Genomic DNA, 15,835 nt, shown 5'->3' with positions numbered 1-15,835 from the left:
CGTCTATGCATTGGAGAGGAAAGGTGCATGGGTTGAACTAGGGACAGGAAATACCACATAAGCTTCATCAGACATCCCAAATCGTGATAGACTTGCGATCAAAGTGGAGTTGCAACACTGAAGCTGAGGTGCTGGAAATGGGGTTGGATACTCGGGAGATTTCAGCCCATCGATGCACGATGGAACAACACTGCAGGACAGCATGTCGTTGATCACTATGGAGAACCAGTGTGCTATGCTTCCTACCGCCATGATTGCAAGGCCACCTCTATCACGAAACTCACTCCACAGATGCCAAGGCTCGGAGTCCACGTTTTCCCATCCCCGTCCACTTCCGCGGCGCCTCATGCAACCGCGCGCGCGTCACCCGCAGAGCGCATCGACGTCAGCAGCCGTTCACCTGCTACCGAGTCCACGGCATTCTCTCTCACTCCTACGACTCACGAAACGCGTAGAGGAACCTCAGCTCACGCGCCGTATCCAGAGAATACTCTTCACCAACAGTCCCTACCACCATGCCATGGCCGATGTAGACATGGAGAATGCGCTGCCGGAGCTCGGCGGCCAGCTACCTCTCGACCCCGACGCGCAAGCGACCGTGACTGACTTTCACGACTACACCGAGTTCTTCCCTTCCGACCTCATACGCTCCCTTACCTTGATCAGGAAGCTCGATCAAACGTACCTCGACAACACACAGAGAGTCCACAATCTTACCACTGTGTACGGCAGCCTACCGTCTCTACCTGCGAACCAGCGAGTCGATCCTCAGGCCCTTCGGAAGCAGATTTCAGCCGCGCTAGATCATGCCATACACTGCAGGGAATCCGCCCTTGCTGAAGCAGCACGTTTGTACGATGTCGCAGAGCGTCACTGCACAAGGCTTGGGACCATCAAGAAGAAACTGCAAGCTTTACCGGAGCCGCCATCGCGCGATCCAACTCCGCCGCCAGTGTCGCCAGCGCTACGACGGAGGACGGATGCCGAACGGACACCCCGTCTGACACTCAACGGGCCATCGCTGGGCGCAAGACCAGTTGCAGCGGCTGCGCGACTGAGTCATGGTGGTCGAAGGACGATTGTACCTGGTGAGATCCTTCCGCTCCCAGAGCTGGGTTCTCCCATTGAGGATACAGTGTCCGACGATGATGATGAATCGCGCGAATCCTCACCCGTCGGCGATGGAGGCAACGGCATAGATGCCCCCTCGCAACCTAAGCGTGGTGGCAAGCCAGGTCGCGTCAAGGTACCGAAGCAGCCGAGGAATAAGCTACTCAAGGCGCCTCGGATCCGGCCGCCAGGGCAGATGGGTACGAACGTACACAGTGCAGTTGCCGGCATATCCACAAGCAATGCGCTGGCTAAGCTCGATCCTCCTCCACCAGACGCGAAACCGGGCAGCAGACACGCCCCTTGGCACAAGCTCACCGAGTACGAGATGGCCTGGCTAAGAAAGACGATGAAGAAGAACGCGATCTGGAATCCGAGCGATACAATGATCAGGCGTGAGCTGACACAAAAGGGCCGTGGGCGGGAAAACTACGAGAGGGAGAAGGAGAGGTGCATGATCACCGGCGATCCGTTTATCGACGAAGACCCGATGGATCCTCTGAAGAAGGTTTTAGCTCCTGGAGAGACCACGTTTGAGCCTCTAGGTAACACAGATGTGAACCTCTCCAATCGAGGCATGAAGCTGAATGAGGCGAAGAAGCTGAAGAAGGAGACCATGGCAAGAGAACAGGCAGCCCGGGATGCGATAGAGATTGAGGAGGCCAGCCGAATGATCACCGCTACAGGAGATATATTCAAGAACCTTTTCAACCACAAACCAGCCGAGATGTTACCCGACATTGGCACAGCTCAGAAGAAAGAGCCGCCCAAATCATCCAAGAAGCGCAAGCGCGAGGGCTCAGCCGAGCCAGCAAAGGTCGCTGGCAAGGACCTGTCGTCTGCCGCCCACGAAGTTGGCGCCCGTCCAAGTGGCCCCAAGAAGATCAAGCTCGCGCCTCCTGCTCCACCATCTAGCACAGCCGAAACATCCATACCACCTCAATCCGAGGATACACCTTTCACTTCTTCTGCCGGGACTCAACCCATAGCTAAGACGACGACCGTTCTAGTGCCCCTGCTCCCCGCCGGTCCATCAAACTCACCCACAAAACCCGCTCCTCCGCACGCCAGCCGCAAGCCCACACCCGGACCCCCCTCACCAACCGCCAAGACCTCCGCCGCCGAGCAGCTACCGAAACCACCCCTTCCGGTCCCCGCCATCACCACAGCAGCGACCAGTCGCTCGCGTCGCGCATCTTTAGCTCCGACACCGAAGGCATCAAGTCCACCCCCGAATGGCCGTCCATCAAGTCGCGCCACTACGGCTCAGCCACCTTCTTCGCCTCCGCCTGTAACTACTGCGCCTGGCAGACGACCAAACGCCCGCGCAGCAAACACGAAAGCCGCATCCGTCGAACCGACCACCAAGCGCGAAAGCCGCGACCTCCGCCGTCGCGGCAGCAATGTCTCTCTGCCGCCTCCCGAGATGCCAGCGCGGGAGACACGTACGCGAGGCAAGAGGCCAGCGCCGGGTGTGGTGACAGAGGAAGATGGCGGAAAGGGCAAAGTCAGCGTCGGGAAGCGCAAAGCGGCGCCCCGGAAAAAGGGCGGCAAGAAAGAAGGTGGAGAGCTGAAAGGCGAGAAGAAAATCGAGGCTGTACTGGAGGAGGCCGGGGAGGACATTGATCCCAACGAGCCGCGGTATTGTGTTTGTGGGGATGTGAGTTATGGGACTATGGTTGCGTGCGAGAACGACGATGTGAGTCTTTCTGCCATCTCATCTTTCTGCCTATCCTTCCGGCCAGCATCGAAGCTGTCAGCTTTTGTTGAGCAATATGGCTAATGCGTGATGCTTTCACAGTGCGAAACGGAGTGGTTTCACCTCCCGTGTGTGGGTCTCACGGATATTCCGCCGAGGCGCGCGAAGTGGTACTGTCCTGACTGCCGCAAGAAGCTGGCGATTGATGAGAAGGGCCATGCTATGAGTGACCCGCCGAAAGGGAGACGGTAAAACAGGGAGGACGAGAAAATGAGTGGGCGTAATGGGTAAGGGAAGGCATCACGGGGAGCATGGAACTTAGTCAGGGTTGGGGCTGCCATTAGAGCAGGACCCGATAACATCATGGAGGAGCAGCGGTTTCGGGATAGGAGCCTGGGGCAAAGATCGGCTTTTGTTTCAAGGGAGGGCATGATACCAATTTGATCACTTGTACGTTTAGTCCTCAAGTACTCGAGGCAATCCCAAGACATCGTTCTTGATCCTTTCATAGAGTGCTATGGTTTGTGAGACACCTTCTAGCTGCTTCACCGTTAAATGTGCCGCCCTTACTGAACACTAGACGATTTTTGCCTCTGCGCGCTTGATGAAAGGGTGAGGGCTCTGGCAGCGGCGCGTTGGGATTCTTCCATTGAGTCCTCCCGGAGTTTCAGTAGTGAAGAGGACGCCTTCACGTGTGAACTTGGTCAATCTCACACAAGCAAAAAGTAAAGTGCAAAAAAGACCGCAATCTTGGACAGCTACGGTACGTGACTGAGGCATGATCTCCGAACGGAGTGTAAGGGAAAGACGCATGCGATGAAACAATTTTGATCGTTCGCTGTCAAAGACATCAGCGGACTGTGCTGATCCACTGGGTATAAGTGGAGAAGAGAGCACAAGTTCAATGGAACCTGTCGTTCTGACCGAGGCTCTGCTGAGAGTTACGAACGCCTCATAGCTTTCCCTCTCTCTTCAAATAACTTACCCTTTTGGCAATTCCAAGGCGCATGTTAATGGCCACCAGAGAAGCTAGATACAGCACCGCTTCCGCTCGCGAGTCAGCGGAAACAGGCTCGGGGCCATAGCGACTCTTTCGGGAGTCTAGAAGGGCGTATCAAGACCTATATGATAGGAGTTGTGATGTCGGACTCGAAGGATCAGAGGGATTTGCGGCTGTGGAATGTGCCTGCTTGATTTTCTTTACCTGGCAGAGGGATGAGAACTCAGCCTGTTGCGTAAATATCGGCTGTAAGATGGTGGCTGAACTCGGAGATTTCGATTCGGTGGGTGCATGCCATGAGAGCGATGAAACTGCTTCCGTGTTCGATGTTCTGGGCGGGTTGGCAGAGAAATCGGATTTGGAGGTTGGGTAGTCAGCAGTTCCAATTTCGTGGCTCAGCACAGCGCACGAGGAGAAATTTGTATGAACAGAAAGGGAGGATGTTGTACAAGCATTGCTTAGCCTGTCTATCACCGGAACACTGGTGTGTCTTTGCAATATGATATGATGCAGATCTGTGTTACGATCACCAATGGGGCGCGCTTTCTTCCGGGAGCCTCTTGTGATATCGAGGTTAAAGCGGATGTTGAGTTTAGTTATCAGCAAAGACTTCACTTCCGCTATTCGGTGACAAGGTAATCTTTGCTCGACGGAGTCGGTTGGTGTTGAATCCCTGGGTCATTCAGAATCAAGGACTCGGCTCCTCGCCGTTTTGTAAATGTAGTGAACCTGCGCGTTGGCTTGAATGACGGCTCCATGGCCCGCGACGTCGGAGAGATGCAGCTGCAAGACGAGGTAGTGTTGGATGTATTGGTGATCAGGCCTGCTGAAGCGCTCAGAGCCTGTGGATCTCCCTTTGCTTAAAGAAGCGGTATGACGAAGGTGTAAATCATATCTGAAAGGTCGTTTCTTCAAGAGAGAGGGATTCTGCTGCAATGCGCCGAGTAGATCTCTTCAGAGGAGAGGATTTCCCAATGTCGACGGTTTGATGTGGTGGTTGTCCAGAATGGTTGTGACTGGTGGTTGATGTCCCTGTCTGCCCGAAGAGACCAAGGGGATCCTTGTCAACACGGAGCCTTGTTCCAACCTCACCTTCATCACCACTACCAACCGGAATGTCTTCTTAGCATTAATCAAGGCCAGACTCAATTCAGATCTCGGTTACTTACTGGCTTGATCTCTCTTCGATCTTCCGGCTGTCAACTCAGCGTTTGTTCATCGATTAGCAGAACGGCTGCATTGAAGAGACACGCACTTACCCGCATCATCCCTCAAATCGTTGCTCTTCATGGATAAAGTTCCACGCCCCCGACGGCCAGAAGAGCTCGACCGGCCTGCAGGATATCCGCTTGACCGAAAAAGCAGGAATCCAGATTGACTACAGCTGAAGTTTTCGTAGTGTGTTCTCTTCGACCTTGCTGGAACATGTCAACACCACCGACCGGTAGCATGCGTAGCTGCAGCAACAACGATGCGATGGAATTACCATTTTGAAAGCGCCACAAATAGGTTCAAAGACTGTCGCCTTCCGATCTGGTGCCAGGAATTGCAGAATGACCGAGCCGCAGTCCTCGAATTGCCTTTTCAATCGCAGCGGCTTCCACAACCACGGCGCGCGACAACGGCCTCATTGTCGAGCGAGACCAATGCGAGCAGCCGCTGACTGCGGTATGTTCGTATCTGTGGCCTCCTTTCTGCGGCCTACCAAGTGTATGCCCTCCAAGGAAGTTGACGAACTGGAGAATAACATTGTCTATTGCCGGCAACGCTGCACGGCTTGCAAACGAGGAACTTCGAAAAGAAGACTTTGCGCATTGAACAAAGGCGTCCAGTAATATTTCTCGAGGCAGATCTACGCACCGAAGCAAGGCCTGATGTATGTACATATATACGGACGGACCGCCGATGAATGCGGACGTCTCCAGCCAAACGTCAAAGGAAATTCCGCCGACAGTAAGCTCGAGTTCGATCACAACCTATGAGTAACGAAACCCAGGTCACTGACTCGGTGTACCCAACAGAATGACAGTAGTTGTGGCGTTCTGTCGTACAGACAAGCCTGGAGATGACACCGAGACCAAAAGACCCTCCAGCATTCGAACACGACTCTCATGGCTAACGCAGCGTACTGGGACGTAACGCCGCAGCCACCGATGGCCGATCGACCCACTACGGTTGCACATCGAAGAGTCCGACGACATCAACACGAACGGGAACAAGGGGAATTCTTCTGATCTGATGAACACAACGACATGAGTTGCGCCGTGTGGCAAGACCTGTCAGCTCGGAGAGAGGACAGAGAGGAAAGCTCCCTTCCATGTCTCAATCTACGGCTTGTCGCTACTGCAGCGTGATAGACTGTGAGGCCTCGTAACACTGCAGCGACCGCGGGCCGACAGACCTTCAATACAGTCGCTTATCGAAGAACTCAAAGCCAACACAATCAAAAAGGATGTCGCTGATCCACGCTGACATCAAGGGTGGAGTGCACCGAGCTGTCATTTGAATCAGCCCCGGAGGGAGAAGAAGCTGAAACCCCCTTCCGGTGTTTTGATCTACGGCACTCCGTGTTCCCCGCAGCATGATGAGTTGCGAGACAATCTGACGACAGCATCGCAATGCACGCTGCGGCCACCACTGGCCGACCTCTCGGAAACAGTCATGCATCAATGAGCTGTTTGCAAAACGTAGAGAAAGTTGTCACCATGAAGTTTCAACAAAACGACTGGAACTCCGCCGTGTTGCCGTACCATTCTCCAGGAGGTTTGATCTACGGCCTTGGAAAGACTACCGCGTACTGTGATGGGAGTCGTGGGACGCGAGCAATCTGCTGAAAGCTTCGCGAACCACCGGCCGATAAAGAAGGGGGACGGGAGGGAGAGGACAGGGGAGAAACACAACGACGTAAAAAAGAACAGAAAAAGGAAACATGTCGCTGAAATTGCCACAATATGACTAAGCTCACGTCGTCTTGCTATTTTGATCAGCGGACTTGATCTACGGCGCTGCGCGGCTGACGCTGCGTGTGGCCAGCCCAGTGCGAAGGGATGCAAGGCAATCTTTCGAAGCTCGCGCGCACACTGTGGAGGCCACTGGCCGACATCTTCAGGTAGCCATGCAATGACGAGCTGGCTGATATGCATAAAGAGCAGTATATATATCGGGAAACCCAAGCCTTGGAATCACCACTGTTCGTGTGACGATCAACACTTGAACTTAGCATTTGGATCGCTTGTTGAAACTACACTACGCTGCTGCAATGGACGCTCAAAAATGTTGGCTCTCTGTTCTCCCGTCCCAAAATGTCTTTACATGGGACGAGTCAATGAAGCCATGGCGGACTTCCGTCCTTGACGCATACGCGTCTCAGACAGAAAGGACACCATCAATGTCCGACCGGCCTACGAGTCTTACAAGCGATGGAGTAGCACTTGAAGACGAGACTTGTGACCAGTCGGTAACGGTCAAACTTGGACTGATAGCGATAAATTCAAAATGTTGGCTGCTCTGTTCTCCAGTCCCAAAATATCTTTACATGGGACAGGTTCAGGAAAAGCCATGACGGACTTCAGTCTGTGGACGCAGAGCGCCACGGACTGATGGTGCAGCATCAATCTCCGACTCAGCGTACTGATCATCAAGCGATAGACGAGAACCAGAACCCGAAGGCCGGTTTCTGCGCGCATGCGACCACGACCACACGGCCCTGTCGGAAACGTCCGGGACCACAGCAGAGGTCGTAGACCGCGGTAGCAAGGAGCTCATGGCCCGGAAGAGACGCCTGCTTGGCTTGCACAAGGATTAGCTTGGTGATCGATGGGGAGAGGAGTTTACAGCCCTTGACATCCAGGAAACCTCCTTCGCATCGACTCCCTGCTCCTTACAGCAGCTTTGAGAGGCTGCAAACCACTACTGGAAACTACTTGAGTCAGTTTCAGCTCTTCAACTTCACTCAAGACTCTGGGTCATGTCAGCTGGCTTAGAAGGACTCGGCTTTCCTCTATCCGATTCCTTAGGATAGTATCTCTCAGCTTTTTCTCTAGCCATCCACCTGGCCCGACAAACGTAGAACCTGCGAACGCGTCCGAAGACTGCTCGCAGAGCGCACTGCCGAGGGTCGAAAGCGGAATGATGGCACGGAGTTCGCAAGGGTGACAAGGGGAAGATCAGTTTGCTTATATCCTGAATGTTGCCCGAGGCACTCAAAATACCCAATCCAGGACGCTGGAATGCGCGGGACTCTGATGCAGTGAAGAGTACTTACCAGGTCCAAATGCGAGCCCGGAGCGCGTCCGCCACACAGCGGTGGCCATCGCAGTCGAGCTCTGCAGCATTCGAACGGACTTCAGTTCGGCCACGGTTCCCTGCTGTCATTTCTTAGTGGAGTTTACTCAGTCGCATGACGGACGGGGAAAACTCAGCTTGCTTCATCGATGAACACCGGTAACATGCGGAGCATACCTGTGGAGAATGTCAGAAGAGTATCAGGCATTGTCTCCTCGCAACTCGATCCCGCCATACGATTGACACTAGCAAGAGCAAGGAAGAAAACATCCACCGCGAGCGTAGGCAATTGCAAGCACAAACCACCTCGCATATCACCCGCTCGGGACCCAGATCGAACATCAGTAGCGCAAGTCACACTAGGAGCCCTTGTCTCTCCAGCCTACCCGCGCATACTTCTGAAAACAGAATGTAGCCTCGAACTAGCGCAGCTTCGACATTAAGACCAAGGGCAGGCAGAAAAGTCCGCGACCTTAAAAAACGGCCTACAAACCCTCTACCCACCCCGGCAGGCAGGAAAGCTCGCGACCTTTCCATCAGCCTACGAACTCTCTGCTCAGCCTGGTACGTCGTACTGAAACTACTGGGAGCAAGGCCGTATTGCTCTACCGGCCCCAGTGTGCTCAACACAACATTGAACGTTATGGAGCAACATACATGATAACCTTCCGAAGAAGGCACCATGCAATGGGGTGATCGGCATTCTACGCTAGGCATTCTGGAACCAGACCCTCTAATCAGAGAAGGCCGGAATGAAGAAAGAAATGTAAGCCTTGGAAAGCACAGGCTGACTTGAGTACCGTCGGTCTGTGAATGAACAGGCTCGCCTATGAAGGAAAAGGCTTAAGTTTGATCTACCCAGCACCCGCTGCATCCCGTCGAAGCAAGGGGAAAGCTCCTGGATAATACAGTGACAACCACCGAAGCGGAGTCAGTGCAGCAGCGGGACCGGTGTCGCGAAAAAAGCAAGACTCGAACGAAAAGAAAATGACTGAGACGTAAAAGGAGAATCTACCGGCCCCGCTGTTACCGCACAGAGTATGGAAGAGCTCCGGGTAAATGCATTGACAACCAGCCGAAGCGGCTATCAATACAACAGCGGGACCGGGGTTGTGAGAAAAAAGTATGAAGACTTGGACGATTGTGGAATCACTGAGATGTGAGAAGCTTGTCACATACTGATCACCGCCCGTGTGGATTTCTGAGACACTGTTAGCACAACGCGGCTGTCAAAAACTTCTCACCGATGCCGGGTCACGGCAGCACACCGCAGGCGTCGGTCTCCATTGTGGGCGTCCGAGAGGAAGGAGTTCTGGGTACCGTCAGTGTCCACATCACATAAAGCCGGGGGCGCAATGGGGAAAATAGAAGCTGCTGCCACTCCATCGGGATCTGTGGAGCTTTGCTCGTGGACGAGTATGTGCGCTTCCGGATACGACGCATGTCTATGTCCTCCACGGTGTCAGCTGCTGCACCATTCACGATTTCCACCCATGGCGTGGGCCAGCCTACCGTTGTATGAGTCGAGCTGAAAAGGACTTCGATTTCGAGACCGGCTGTTGCGCTGCCGTTGTGGTGATTGCGTGTGGTGGAGGCACTGAAAGACTGTTCACGAGAAACGTTAGCGACTTCTGCATCTCGCGAAGAGGAATTCCATGGCCAGCGGATTCGGCACAAACCAGCAAGATGTGGTGGATCTTCAACATACCTATGAGCTGCTACTGAAGCCACAGTCAGCACCTCCGTGCGTCTCGAGAGTTGTCGAAAAGATCGTCACTCCGATGAAGTCGACACAACTGTAGAAGGGACTGGTACAAGTCAGTGGCCGCTCACGGAACGGACGTCGGTCGCACAAGCAAATGTAGAGCTTTAAAGAAAGCACCAGCTACTGAAGGGAGCTTGGGCTTTGAGGGGTCTGCTCCTTGGTGGTTTCTCTAGGGTGGAGCACTTGCCTTCGCAACAATTGAGGTGTTGCAGGCGATAGTCCACCCATCAGACGCTCTGAGAGCTGCCGAGAAGTACTTACCTGCTGTAAGGCTGCTCCAGGCTATCAGCAGATGTTTGCGTGCAAGCAGCATACCTCGCGTCGATGCGGCGCTGAAGGTTAGGCGATCTGGACGCCGCCAGTCAGCGGAAGTCCCGCATCTACCGGGCCGCTTGAAAGCAAGACAGGTCTATCGAGCTATTAGCAGATGGTCCCCCATCGCAGTGCTCAGCGACAGCTGAGGTCACCACGCTTGGTGGCGTTGGAATTCGAGCTCACCGAAAATTTCATTCAAAACAGCCAAGGTGGCTCACGAACACGGCCAAGGCAGATCTTACCCATTCTCTCAACACTGACAGTGAACCGGTCTGTGTCAGCATACGTGCTTTGTCTTGAGTGGCGTAGTCGCCAATGATGAGCCATGGCTTGGAAGGTGCCGCCTGCTGAACCCATGAGACTGGAGGTCATCAGCCGAAAAGATGAAGTGAGATGTGAGATATTTGTCTTACCATGATGCCGGAAGCCTCTTACTCCGAGATGATTGCTTTGCCGCCTTTGTCATTGTCGTGATGGAGAAAGAAGTCGACCTAGACGGCAAAGTCATTGTCAGTTGAGACACACGCCGGTGTGTGCATGGAGCGGAAGACGGACAGAGACCGAGCACTGCTCCTGCCGATGGACTCGCTGCCGCTGTACTTACAGGTGTTGAAATTGTTGTGGTAGGAAGGGTTGTTGACAGGCAGCGGTGAAGGCGAGTTGGTCTGAAGTCCGACACCTCACGGTTAGCAGCTCACGACAACAAGGTCGGCTCTAGGCGTTTGGATATTGTGGTGAGGGTAGCGGCTTTGCTCGCCCGCCTGTCCTACTCGCTGTCGCCAAGATGAAGATCTAGTTACTTACAACTCAGTGACGGAACGGGTTGGAGTGCGGAAGTCTCAGCTGTTCCAGAATGTAGAAGAGGAACGCAAGGCCAAAGATGACAGCAACCAGGCAGAGGTATCTGTTCATTGTGCAGTGTGAAAGAAGAAAGAGTGGTGGTAGTTGGTGGTTGCTTTGGGTTGATGTTTGTTGAAAAGTTGAACGAAATTAGGGGAGGAAACATGACGACGAAGCGAACTTCAGGCTGCTCCCCATCAACCCATAGGGCTGAACAAGCCGCCAAGTCCCTACGCTGTCCTGCAGGTATGGCTCCAGTTCATAGTATAACGGCTTTCAGCAGATTCCGGCCCCCTGGATCTGCTCAACAGGTCGACCTCCCACGGCTTTTTCTGAAGACCCTGCTTGGTCTCGCCCAGCTCGCGTCCATTACCCACTAGGCAGCCCAGTGCAGCTTTCTACGCTTCTCCTTATAGTCAACCAGTTCCCAGCACAGCGCCTACAAAATCACACGAGCTGGATCTATGATGAGCGCTGCATTGGAACAGAGACTGAGTGGAACTTTGCAGGTGATCAATGTCGTCTACTCCTGAGAGCCTGCTGCATCAGTAATTCAGCAAGGCAAACCTAGCATTCTACTATGGCCCCATGCCTGCGTTCGCATCCAGACAGTCCGCTCTTGGAGCACCGGGCGAGGAGCTAAGAGGAGACGCCTTTGAGTTCGGACAAAGCGTAGTTGCAAGACAGCAGATACTCCCTGCCATATTTTACAATTTACAAGAGAATCACTAGCCGAAAGAAAGCGGCAATATCATGGCACGGCGGCTTGCATTGAATGGAAGGCGCCTCAGGTATGCTCTACGAACATCTACATGTATCTCAGTCAAGCGCCGGTATGGGAAGCTAGGCAACGCAGTGTCACCGAAGGCCGTAGACACAAGTCTTCCATTCGAGCAAGATCGTTACATCAGACGATGAGTTTTCTGAGGCAGTATCATATGAGATAGAAAAACTTTGGCTATCATTCTGCGTCCGAAGACAATACACACGTGCTGCTGAAGCGCCACTCCTACGCGTTTCTTCATCGATCTCTCCATTCCGAATCAAAAACAGACCAAGCGGGTGGCGTTGAGGCCAATCAAGACCAATCCAACTGTGCTGAAACCCATCCGGATCAAATTCGTTTCAGATATGCCAAACTCGCCGTCTTGCTCCCACCTGTTCACTACCTCCACCCCATTTTCAGCCATGTCCATACCCTTGCTCTTTGAGCTTGTTTTGTTGGCGGAGGGAGACGCTATTGGGAACGGTCAGCATCAAGCATCTTCGGGAACTGATGAGAAGGACGTACGGACGGGAGCAGTCACTAGGTTGTGTCTGCCGAGGACAGCTTGTGCAATCTATGCCATTATTGCAAGTGTTCGTCGTTCAAGACGGAGAACGCGGACTTCGACCGCTGGTGGCTACCTGTGGGCAGCGGAGGCGGGTTCTCTTCTTCAGACGATGGCTTCTCGTGATGATTGTCGCTTGCCGAATAGCCTAGTGCCCTCTTCCGTTCCCTCCGGATGGGCCCAACGGGAGAATCCGCCAGAACTCGCATGTATTATGTCCCCCATTTCAGGACCGGCAACGTTGGACGAGGAAGGCACATTAAACGAGAGGTTGACTGGCGTCCCGGGTGGAGGCGCAGGTGAAGAAGCGTTCGCGCCCACTGGGCGTTTGACGGGCGTCTGCGCCGCATCTCGTTGTGGGATCTGGACATGCCGAAGCCCATTGAGGGCGTCATCTTCTCCGCCACCAGGGCTTCTGGCGTAGTTTTCAAGTACTCGTCTCGATACTTCATGAGCGCAGTGTAGAAGTACTCCTGCGGACGTCAGGAACATAGTACGGACCAACCGAAGACCGTGCGTGGACAGCATCCCTCAAGAACTGATGCTCAGCATTTTGCATGCTGTTGCATCGGAGTGCGGATGATGCGGGATGCGAATATCTTGACTTACGTTTCGAGACGCTCCTTGAAGATAATTATCGCGTATGGTGTTCGCCCGTTCCTGCGAAGGACGTTATCTCAGCGAAGCTTCTCCTGATATGGAACATGTCAACGAACTCTTGCGGTTCCGCCTTCAGACGTCCCCCGAGTCACTCATCTCTGTCTCAATAGCCTTCAGTGTCGTCGACCTGGTAGATGTGTCTACCCCGAGTGGGATCCTTTCGCATTGCCTAACCAGAGCTAGTGAAGCCCACTGCAGTCATATTAGCGAAACAAAATAGGATGATACGACACGTAGCAACACACCTCTGGCGTTGACACCCTCCGGCGCCCGGAACATGCTGTCCTTTTTCGCCATCTTCCCCAGCTTGCCCTCGATCTGGAACTCGCTCCACTTGCTCTTACCGGCCTCTAACTCCTTGTTCGCCTTCACTTTGCGCGGAACCTTCGCAGGCTTCGGCGGTCCATCACTGACTTTGCTTGGTTCAATGGTTCCTTGCGCGCTTGGCTTGCAAGCGCGGGATCGATACTTGCGGCGGCAGAGAGGACACCAAGGTATGCACGCTGGACCGCCCAAGACGGGGCGGTACCCGGGATATTTGTCCTGGCAGTTGTATCTTACTCAAGGAGCACATCAACGTCCGCTTGAAGATTTCTGTTGTATAGACTGTGTGCGGCGGTCAAGAGGAAGAACGCGGATGCTTGCGCTGCTTCGGCGCTGTATTCTGTTGCTGAAGTGAATGCCCGGTTCTGCGAGAAGCATCGAACACTTTTCTGAGCCTTTTTCAAGAACGGTAGCGAAGCTCTGCTGACATGGAACCGCGGCCGGACAGCACGAGACCGGGACGTATCAAAGGAAGATATGTGGCATATGAGCGTTCTTCGTTGGCTTCCCAGTCCAGCTCGACACTGAGGCAGTTCTGAAATGATACCACCTTCAATGCCATTCTCGCAGGCAGTGCCGTCAGACCGCCGATGGGCGGAGGTCCCGATCAAACGACACGGTTCGGGGTGTGTTCGACGCAGCCGAACGGTTCTGCGAGTAGCGGCGAGTACCACATGACGACAAGCGGTTTGGAACGGAGCTCACTATGGTGACGCGTGGTACTGGTGGAGAAACGCGCTCATTGGCGGAGGTGAAGATCTAAGCCTGGGAGCGAAGCGTTTAGCTGGGAACCATGATTGAGAGAGGAGAGGTGCCGGCTGTTACGGTGGTTTGCCTTCTCGATCTTCTTCTCGAACATCTCCCCTTCAGATTCAGAGCGCGAGTTTCTTGCAACATTTGACCACGGAGCAGCCGCTGGCGGAACGGATTTGTTTCTTCCCGGCCAGTTCTCCGCTGTCGACATTGAGTCCTACCGCGAAGAGAACTTCGTTTGCAGTTGCGGGACCGGTCAGTAACTGCAAAACGACGCAATCAAGCAACTTCAGACTGGTCTCGACATGGAGCGGATCATCAGGGCCCTGGACGAGTGGTAAGCAGAGATCTAGATGGCTTGCAGAAGCTACGGACACGAACTTACCCCTAAGATCTTCTTTCTGAGCTAGCGCTTGATCTAGCAATGTAGCGAAGGACCGTGTGTGTTTCGGATGCCTCTGCGGCTAGAAGACGTGTAATGCTCGCTGATGTATCGTGACAATCTCTGTGTCTAGACAGCCGATCCGGGATCCCTCCGGACTGCGATGTAAAAGAAGCGTCAGCTTCACTAGAACTGCAGCTATTCTTTACCCTTCTAAAGCTCAAAGGGAACCCCTTCACCTTGCACATACGTGCCTCCGAGAATGTGCGCGTTGTCAAAAGATTCAAGACTGGCTCGGTCGTTGTGATTTGTTGCGGGTTGCTGCTGATATGTTTGAAAGAACAAACAGCAGTGCATGTATTGACGCTCGCTTACGACTACAGCCAGCACTGCATACGAAGCTGATAGAGCGCAAGAGCAGACAAATCTTGCAAACGCTATTGACACAGTCCACAGAACCAGACATTACTCAAGTCGCCCTTAATCACCCTAAGCATTGTTGAAGCCGGCTGCTCTCTCCTCGCACTCGTCTTCCTTGAGCCGGCGCTTCTCATACCGCTCCTAAACGGGCCCAGGCTCAGAACTTCCTGAGCAAAGCAGGAGCTGCACAGGCATTAGAACGTATCTTATGCACCACTGTCATGCGCTTAAGTCGGGCGTTTAAAGGGCCAGTATGCAATATCCCGCCCAACCTGGTACTCCACAGCCCCTGCAGAGACCCTCTGTTTAGAAGCCACTGCCTCTACCGTATGAACATTCCAGGCGATGTCAGAGCGAGCGGAGATGACCGAAGGATGTGTGTAGGGACTGCTCGTCAATAGTCCGGGTCAGGGCGACATTTCTCTGCAAGAATCTAGGAATGCATGCAGCGTGAGACCCGACATTCAAGAGACGAGCATGAGTTGATTTTCCTATTCATGGGCCACGCTGCCCGTCCCGGTTGGCATGCCATTCTCCGGCTTGGGGCATCGCTACGCTGTAGAAATGCAACGCATGCGGACCATGGAACATCGTGAAACCCCAACGGAACGGTCCGTGGCGCCGCAAAGGTCTATTGCTAGGCACGGTTTTGATGTCTCGGTCCACCACTCAACGTCAAATATTGGTCACTATGGGAACAAATCATCTGTGAGATAACCGCAGGTCCTTCCTACGGGTAGGGGTGTGATCGTGCTGCCAGAAGGTGGACAGATCGCAAACTGACACCAACATTGTATGTGCTTGCTGTTTCCAAGCAGGGCACTCGTACAGTTCATCGAGTTCGTGAAAACAGGATTGATCAAACAATCCAGGCCAAAGAAACAGCCAAGTAACTGCCCACAAAAACAACACCAAGGCCCATACGCATGAACTTCCTGATCACGTGTACAAG

The 15,835-nt window shown here is 53.7% G+C and overlaps 3 protein-coding genes across 3 annotated transcripts; 1 reads left to right on the top strand and 2 right to left on the bottom strand.

The window, feature by feature from the left end:
- Positions 1-520: 520 nt before the first annotated feature.
- Positions 521-3,061, top strand: W97_02612 (uncharacterized protein; the record flags this gene model as incomplete). The annotated part of the gene is made up of 2 exons (XM_007780512.1): positions 521-2,809; positions 2,912-3,061. The coding sequence occupies 2 exons, from the start codon at positions 521-523 to the stop codon at positions 3,059-3,061; spliced, it is 2,439 nt and encodes an 812-aa protein (XP_007778702.1).
- A 9,388-nt stretch (positions 3,062-12,449) lies between these two features.
- W97_02611 (uncharacterized protein) lies at positions 12,450-12,836 on the bottom strand (the record flags this gene model as incomplete). Its single annotated transcript, XM_007780511.1, has 1 exon — positions 12,450-12,836. The coding sequence occupies one exon, from the start codon at positions 12,834-12,836 to the stop codon at positions 12,450-12,452; it is 387 nt and encodes a 128-aa protein (XP_007778701.1).
- Positions 12,837-13,173: 337 nt separating this feature from the next.
- Positions 13,174-14,292, bottom strand: W97_02610 (uncharacterized protein; the record flags this gene model as incomplete). Its single annotated transcript, XM_007780510.1, has 3 exons — positions 13,174-13,196; positions 13,250-13,417; positions 14,154-14,292. The coding sequence occupies 3 exons, from the start codon at positions 14,290-14,292 to the stop codon at positions 13,174-13,176; spliced, it is 330 nt and encodes a 109-aa protein (XP_007778700.1).
- Between the last annotated feature and the right edge of the window lie 1,543 nt (positions 14,293-15,835).

Source organism: Coniosporium apollinis, assembly GCF_000281105.1.
Source record: "Coniosporium apollinis CBS 100218 chromosome Unknown supercont1.10, whole genome shotgun sequence".
NCBI lineage: Eukaryota > Fungi > Ascomycota > Dothideomycetes > Coniosporium > Coniosporium apollinis.
Note: the sequence above shows the minus strand (reverse complement) of the source record. Positions and strands in the feature narration are given on the sequence as shown.